The sequence below is a fragment of the Montipora foliosa genome, unplaced genomic scaffold (assembly GCF_036669935.1).
Source record: "Montipora foliosa isolate CH-2021 unplaced genomic scaffold, ASM3666993v2 scaffold_425, whole genome shotgun sequence".
In the NCBI taxonomy this organism is placed as follows: domain Eukaryota; kingdom Metazoa; phylum Cnidaria; class Anthozoa; order Scleractinia; family Acroporidae; genus Montipora; species Montipora foliosa.
In genome coordinates, this window is record NW_027179729.1 from 157501 (window position 1) to 165977 (window position 8477).

General features: G+C 40.0%; 2 protein-coding genes across 2 annotated transcripts; one reads left to right on the forward strand and one right to left on the reverse strand.

Annotated features, from left to right (window-relative positions):
- The first annotated feature begins 1066 nt into the window (after positions 1 to 1066).
- LOC137988654 (uncharacterized) lies at positions 1067 to 5792 on the forward strand. Its single transcript, XM_068834634.1, has 8 exons — positions 1067 to 1440; positions 2073 to 2549; positions 2816 to 3018; positions 3128 to 3674; positions 4057 to 4495; positions 4726 to 4897; positions 5213 to 5361; positions 5576 to 5792. Exons 1-8 carry the CDS (start codon positions 1072 to 1074, stop codon positions 5776 to 5778), a joined length of 2559 nt encoding a protein of 852 aa, XP_068690735.1. The 5' UTR covers positions 1067 to 1071; the 3' UTR covers positions 5779 to 5792.
- Positions 5793 to 6871: 1079 nt separating this feature from the next.
- Positions 6872 to 8229, reverse strand: LOC137988655 (uncharacterized). Its single transcript, XM_068834635.1, has 3 exons — positions 7802 to 8229; positions 7432 to 7677; positions 6872 to 7034 (listed from the first exon to the last, which is right to left on the reverse strand). The coding sequence occupies exons 1-3, from the start codon at positions 8029 to 8031 to the stop codon at positions 6872 to 6874; spliced, it is 639 nt and encodes a 212-aa protein (XP_068690736.1). The 5' UTR covers positions 8032 to 8229.
- Between the last annotated feature and the right edge of the window lie 248 nt (positions 8230 to 8477).

Below are 8477 nucleotides of genomic sequence, written 5' to 3' on the forward strand. Positions count from 1 at the left end.
CTTTATATACTGTAGTTACTATTATGGACAACATCCTACACACCCCTGTACACAGGTCTTTTTTCTGAACACTTCATAATTTTTAACCGCCCCTTCCCCCTCCCCCTTGATGAGTCTGGCGTTAGGCAGAGTAAAATCTATGAGTATAACTCTTAGCAGGCGAAGGGTTGAAGAGGACACAGTTTTTGCGTGGACCTAGATGTTGTTGTTAACCTTTTCACCCGTGAAGCAGCCGCCATTGACGAGTACAGCTGCTTGGTGTTACACAGAGTAAAATCTACGAGTATCACTCTTAGGAAGGGAAGGGTTAAAGGGGAAATAGTTTTTGAGTGGACCTAGATGTTGTCAACTTTTTCACCCCTGCAGAAGCCTCAATTGACGAGTAAAATAGTCTGCCGTTAGACCGAGTAATGTCTACATATTATCACTCTTAGTAGGGAAGGGTTAAAGGGGACGTAGATGTCGTTGACCCATTCATCCTTTAATTATGTAGCTGCATCAAAATGCAATATTGCCAAGAGATATATTTTTTGTCAAATTTAGACAATTGATATTTTTTTGCGTGTTTATGGACCGAGACGAAACAAATTTAAATGAATTGGATAGTTTTTGCTGGAACGTTTACTTCAGCCTTGAACAAGCCGCCCAATTTGAGAAAAATCTGCGTGCCTTTCATCACCCAATCAAATGTCACGAAATGAAAGAACCGAGTATTGGCCAATTAGGTTGCAGCTATTAGGGAATTTAAGGACGGTGCCTAAGCATGACCGATAGGAAACCCGAGTATCTCGAGATGCGCAGAACGTATGCGCAATAATCATAGTAGGCACCGTCCTTAAAGTGCATATGAAGTAAAAATGTTTTTTACTGGATATGATACTTTAGCAGTTTCTTAGTACAAAAATGTAATTTTTGGTGAATACAACCTTCTTTAAGGTTTTTTTTTCGGGGCGCGAAGTTCGAATTTGGCGCTCGGATAGTGTCTCAATTTTCCGCTCGGCCAAAACGATCGCATTACAAGGATGTGACGTCATTAGTCGCGCAGAAGACACGATCGGTGGTGGAAGTATCATGGCAGAGACTAAAAAAAGACGTCCTGGTAAAACGTATTGTGCTGCTGGCGGCCCCGGCGCTGTAAATTGCGCTAACAAGACCGGCACGCCGGGAATTACTATGCATTATTTTCCGAAGGACGAAACTTTACGGCAGAAGTGGGCTCGGTTTGTCCGAATTCACAGGAAAGATTTCGTCTCGACAAAATCTTCAGCACTGTGTTCGGCGCATTTCGATGAAACGTGCTTTCATTCTAAGAGCATTGCTGTTTTCGACGCGAGCGGAAATCCTGTAAACCAAAAACGGCGTTTGATTCTTGGATCTATTCCTTCCAAAGATACAGTTGTGCCATACACGTCTCCCTTGACCTCGCGAAAGCGCCGAATGGTGAGTAGACAACAGTAATCTCATGCTATAAGATACCTAAGCTAAATGCAGGCCCTCGGCCTACAGTTGTAGTTGTTATGAAATCACATCGGCGTAAGTTATCCATTAATTTCCTGAAAAGCCAATTGTGACCTTTCCTGCGCGATTTGTTTCGTTTGTAAGGTTCTCTTTTTATTGTTGGGTTTAATAGTGAACGGGTCAACAACTTCGATCCCTTTTGCTGGACGCACTGTTGACGCTTCCGGTTGGTTAATAGCGGAAGGAATACTATTATGTGATGCGAACATGTGAAAAAGATGAATGCTTTCTTTGCTGATTAGAATGCCGTATTTGGCTTGTCTGCAGAATAACAGGCCCACTTATTTGCATAATGTTTGCCGTGGAACTCTTTGAAGCTTTCGATACGTATGAATAATTGTCAAATGCACCGGAAGTAACACTCGATCTTTTAAAATCCAAATGGTACAATATGCCAACAAGATATATTGGACAAAATGCAGTATAACTGAATCATACGGATTTTAAGTTATTTTACAATAATTAACTAGATGCTTGTCTTTCATTTGCGGCTGATATGTTGAAAGGGCACATTAAGTGATTCAATGTCGTCTTTGGTCAACATAATTTTTCAGATCAAAAGAGATGCACTTTTTGGAAGTGATGGTGCTACTTCAGTAAAACGGAAAAAGATTCTCCCTATTACTGAAACTCCATGTACCAGCACTACTGAACCAGCTATGACTGAGTATGCTAGGCCAGATACAAGTTCAGGTGGCCCAGCTGGCATTGAGACTCCTGGCTCCAGTTCCATGTGTTTTGATGTTGATGTCACTCCTGTGTCAGTTTCTACTGAAGCACAAGATAGAGAAGCTGAAACGGCTTTTTCAAGCTTATCTATTGTAAGACCAGGCTCCATAGCCTCAACGCAACCCACGCCATCAGGGTCTGGTTTTCAGACTAGCTCTTCGACTTCAAATAAAAAAAAAGTACCCTGCACAAAGTGTTCTGGCAGGGCAAAGAAGCTCAAGTCCCTTCGGAAGAAACACAGCCGGCTCCAGAAGAAACTTGAGAAACTAAAAGAAAAATGTAATCAACTTCTGGTTCAACAGGTAGGCTCAATCCACTATCTTGTGATGTGACTGCATGCATGTAACTTTAAGTTTGTTTTCTTGTTCATGGAGAATACATGTATGTAACAAGCTTTTTGTCAGGGGAACACACGAGGTGGGAGACCTCCAACTCACTGCACTGATCACTTGCCAAATTATGTATATATGTGTTTTCGGTTGTAAAATGGGATCTACCTCAAGTAGTGGACTGTGCTAAGGAGTCATAATTTTGTAGTCCCTTATTTAATTAATCTTTGGGTTGTTAGAATGATGATCCAAAGGACCTAACAAGAGAAGATAACCCTGAAGAAATCAAAGAAGAAAAGGAGGAAGCCGAATCATCTGACAGTGAACCTCAGGATGATGATGAAGAGGGCATTGAATGGTTCCAGCAGGAGGAGAGTTCGGAGGCATTCAGCTCACAAAGTGAAGATGAAATAGAAGAAGACGAAACAGCAAATACCATAACGTAAATTATGTGCATGCTTTGAATGTGAACTTGTGGTCATGCTTCAGAATGTAAATATACATAGGTAAGAAAAGCTAGTAAAACTTATCATCTTTAAATTTTCATTCAGGGTTGACCAGGGAACTCCAGCACAAGATGAGCCTAAGTTTATTGTGTTCTTCAACCAGCTTTTGGGACTGTTTTCTCTGTTTTGCTTTAAATGTAAAACAAGTGGTCCAAGAGTAACCATGAAACTGAGGGGAACCATGGTGATTGCAAGTCAGCAATGTCAACATTGTGGCGATGATGCCTTTGTGTGGAAATCCCAGCCCATGACCCTTGGAGGAAAACATCCCCTTGGAAACATATTGTTAAGTTTTTCTATACTGATGGCTGGAGCATCTATCAGCAAAGTGTTACTGGTGTTCAAGCACATGGGCTTGTCAGCTTTCTCTGCGAGAACATTCTTTTACCATCAAAGGAGCTTTCTATTTCCAGCTGTGATTAGCTGTTGGGAACAGTACCAAGCAGGCCTCATTTCTAAACTTAAGGAACTGAAAGATGTTGTGTGGAGTGGAGACGGGCATTTCGATTCAATGGGCCACAGTGCTAAATTTGGAGCCTACTCAATGTTCTCTAACACCCTTCTCAAAATTGTGCATTTTGAAATTCTGCAGGTAGCAAGTCCAAACAGTTAAATATTTAAATTAAATGACTAGCTATGTAAAGATATTGTTGCTTTAGTTGAAATTGACCAATCATCACCATGACAGTGGATTCCAGAAAATCAAATGTCAAGGAAGTAAAAATTTAACACTGTAGTTTTTTGGGGGGGGAGGGGGGGGGGTGGCAAGTTGAAGTGTCTGATATTTTTATGTAGTTCATCTTCTGACTTTTTCTAATTCTTACTTACTTTTCAAAGTGTTCCTATGTAACCCAACTTGCTTTTATTTGGCAATATCGTCTATTACATGTCAGTTTTCATCCCTTTTTATTTGCTAACGACAAATTATCATTTAGTTATGAACAAATTATTATCCGTTTTTAATCTCTCTGCAGGCAAACGAAACTGGTAGCAGCACTGCCATGGAGCTTGAAGGGGCAAAACGTTGCTTTTCTTATCTTCAAACTGCTGGCGTTTCCATTAAAGTTTTCATTTCTGACAGACACAGGGGAATTGCCAAATGGATACGGGAATGCCAAACAAGTTGTGCCCACTTCTTTGACATCTGGCATGTGGCACGCTCAATTGGAAAGGCAATGACAAAACTGGGGAAAGAGAAAGGTTGTGAAAAAATTGCTGACTGGGTCAAAGGTGCACGTAACCATTTGTATTGGTGTGCCACATCTACAAAGCAGGGGTTTGAAGAGTTGATCGCAGCAAAGTGGATTTCATTCATGCAGCATGTTGCCAATAAACACAACAATCATGAATCTTCCCTGTTCAACAAATGTGCTCATGATGATCAGATTGAAAATCGAAGATGGATCAAGATAGGTGAATTATAGTCAGTCTTGTTTGGTAGTAATATAGTTTTGGAGCTAGGCATTTACCATTGATAAACCCATAGTACACAAAAAATTATTGTAATCCAGAATTATAGCATTAATTCAAAATGATATTGAATTGTTTTGGTCCTTACTCAAAAAATAACAACAAGAACAGGGACTTCCTGAATCAAATAGTTTTGTACGGTTAAACATGCATTATCTTTTACCTTCTTTTAGGAACTAAGGGTTACCACAAACTCAGCAGCCTCCTAACTAATGTGCGTCTGGTTAATGACATCAAGAAACTGTCTGCTGATGCCCAGACTAGTTGTCTTGAAGGCTTTCACTCAACTTTGAACCACTGGCATCCAAAGATGGTTTGCTTTTCTTGGCTTGGGACTTTTTGCAGGTATAGTACGCCAAAATGGTTACAATTGCTATTGACACATGCATTCCCTGGCCCTGGTCAAAGGAAGGGTAATGCTATCTAACAGAGAAATTGCTATCCAGTGAGGCATAGTTTTTACTGTAGATGTGTTTTCTATTGTCTGGTTGCTCTATCTCTAGGTTTTGTCACTGTCATCTGCCCTGATACTGTTTGTTATATGAATGTTTTTGCTCGGGAAAATTCATCAGTTTGACTCAGTGTGAATTCATGGTTTTATTTTGTTTCCATTTTAGTTATAATTTCATGTTGTCATTGTGTTTCGTTATATATTAATAGGCACATTTTGGCCTCTTTGCACTTCAATGAGAACGTACAACGACAAACAAAGATATCTGTTGATGGAGAGGAGTACTTAAAAGTAACCTATCCTAAATTTAAGCTGGGCGATGAGGTTGTCCGTGAGGTCACAGTGCCACCAACTTATGGTATGTTTCCAGTTTCAAATACACAGGGATGTTTTCTACTAGCTGCATTATTTCATATGTCACTTAAAGTTTCATTCCAGGCATCCCTGTAACAATGTCTACTGCCTGCCTTCATTCGTTTTTATCGTATATGTAGTACCTTAATTTCACATGTTCATGTAGTACAGTAACAGTTCTTTTATTGACATTGTGATCATCATTGGTGTTTTAATAGATTATGTCCAAGAAATAAAGGGGAAACTTTTCAACACCTCAAGGTTAGAGCTTACAAATGTGGTAGACAGGTACAGTGCAAAGGTTCCACCTTCACTCAGTTCACAGTTTAAGGACAGGATGAAAAAAGCAGATGCTGTTGAAAGCTACAAAAAGAGACAGAAAAGACAAGCTACACAGCTGTATCCTGCAGGTGAAACATGAATATTTAACTAATTATAGCAACTAAAGAACATGTAAACGCTAGCACCCAGCTGGGGGGAGAGGGTGCTCCCTTAAAATTCAAAATAAGTATGTACAGCAAAGGCTCTGAAGCCCTTTCTCTATTTCAGGATAAAGAAAATCAAACTTGATACCCCTTTAAGACCCAAACCCTGCTAATTGATGCCCTATGACTTTGCACAGAGGGCCATATATAAAAAAAACCTATATACCATACCAAATGACATGCACAAGATTATGCTTAGAGGGTCATACCAAAAAAAATAACACCTGAGTGTTTAATATACATATATGCATTTTATTTAAAAAAAATAAAATTTTGCTTTTTGTAAGTGAGGAGCAGGACCAGTTGCGAGCAAGTACAGTTTCATCTGAAGCACCACCTAAGAAGAAGAGAAAAAAGCCAACATGTGCAAAATGTGGAAAGCCAAAAAAGGGGCATAAAGCTGCTCTCTGCATAGACCAGAGTTAAATAGACTTGCTTTGATTAAATTGGCTTCCACTCTATGAATTCATAATTTTCTGTGTGTCAAAGTTTGATTCAATTCATTATACTGCAAAGTGGTTTACCCCCCTTTTATGATTATATTTAGGGAACTTAAATATATCACACAGCAATGTTGAATACTGTCAAGGCCCAATCAGAGCTATTATTACATGTGATACAGTTAAATTTGATTTCACTTTGTTAAAACACTACTTTCAAATATCTAGGTAGGTGCCTGCTATGTCGTGTTACGTGTACATTTGAGATTAAACAAGAGAGTAGTTCAACAATTCAATTGAAAGGCACTTAATTAATAGACCTAGGTGATGGGCCATCACGTTAGGATGTAAATGGCCTCCATGCAGCTGTCTGCAATGTTCAAAGTTACAATGGAACCTTTTTTCTCTGTACTCCACAAAATATGAATACACGCCACATGAAAGTTTATGGACAATTTTAGGTGGGAGGGGAAGGAGTGTGAAAAGCAAAATGGTGCAAAGTAAACCCAATGGGAATACACCCACCTACCATGAGGGAGGGGGTGATATTTTATGGAATAACATGTTACTATTATGTTATAAAAAAATGTCAATCTCTTTGCTGCCCAGGCTGGTAGCCTCTTGTCATCTCAGTTGGATACTTCTGCCTGATAACATTATAGACACAGGATGGAAGAGGTCTTGTATTGTCCCAACCTAGGTAGCCACAAATCCATCGTACAAGCCATCTGTATGATATTGCTCTCAACATTCTAGAACAGAAGATTGATTGTCCTCAATAAAACGCAAAAGTACATGTGCCTAAGAGGAAAGGTTATGTTCAAATGTGTTTGTCATAAGCTATAAAATAATGCAAGGTAGCGAGTACAAGACAACAATGCAAAGGCTTGGTTTATTCCTTTTGATCTTCGAGTACAATAAAGAATCCCCGTAAGTTGACTAAGGATGCGTTCCTTGTGGGTTGTTCTGGATCAGAATCAGTGATAAAAGACCTGTCTGGATCATATGGTACATCAAATGAATCGGTGAATTCACTCTGGTCATGGATTCACCGGTTCCTTTGATGCACCATGATCCAGACCACCCCAAAGGAAGGCATCCTTAAATGTAAACGCGGCGAGCCTTATTCAATCTACTTTTGACACTCACTGGTTTTCTGTCTGGCCATCTCGGCGACGGTAGCCTCGTCCATTCTTATCTCTAAGTAGGGGTCCAACTTGCAACAGCACTGTTCTGTTGGTCATTGCAGCGAAGTCATCATTCTTTGTGATGCATTTTGTACGCTCGATACTTCCATCGAAGGTTAATTTCTGGCGGACCTGAGCAATTTCACGGCAGCATCTGTGCTCCAAGGCGCCAGCTAAATTCCCCGTGGGACATTCTTCACATGTACACCTACAAAACATACACAGGACTGACGAAACTAACAAAAAAAACTGCGTAAGGGTAAGCCACAAAGCTCCTCAAGTTAGAATGTATTTCGCCCTAGCGTTAGAAAACGAATTAGTAATTTACTAACCAATCATTTACAGCAACTTGGCTTTCAAATCGTGCACGTAATGTGGCAGGAGTAAGGCCATCTTGGTCAGCTTCATCGTCTTCGCCATCGTCGCTCGAATGTGCCAAAGGTTCTTCGGCGTAAGGCTGAACGATGCCAACAATTTCCATTTCGTCCGAACTGCTGCTTTCAGATCCACTTGCGATCGAAGATGACTCTTCAGTGGAAGTAGTTTCATCACTTTCAGACATTATGACGGTGAAAACAACAAGAATTATATCGAAGAACTCCACGACCACTGCAAGCAACTATGTGCGAAATGAATGTTTACGCGTCTCTGCGCGACTAGTGACGTCAGCAAAGCCAAACGAGGGCCTTATTCGACCCCAGTCCCCTGAGACACGATTTTGGCGAATTTTGGGATTTTAGAGTGCGAAATATCGCCTTTTTCGAGGTTTCATTCAAATTTCTTTGTTCTTTTCCAAAATAAGATACACTAAGCTACAAATTAAGACAAAAAAATTTTTTACTTCATATGCACTTTAAGCAGCTTTGTGGTTTTAAAACGACTCGCCTTTAACACTGAGAACAAACCGTTTTGGAGGCCATGTAATTAATAGGTAACAGGACTACATGCTTGTCCAATTTGGAAATAATTGGATTAAAAATAATTATATGACTGCCAATTGCCAATTCT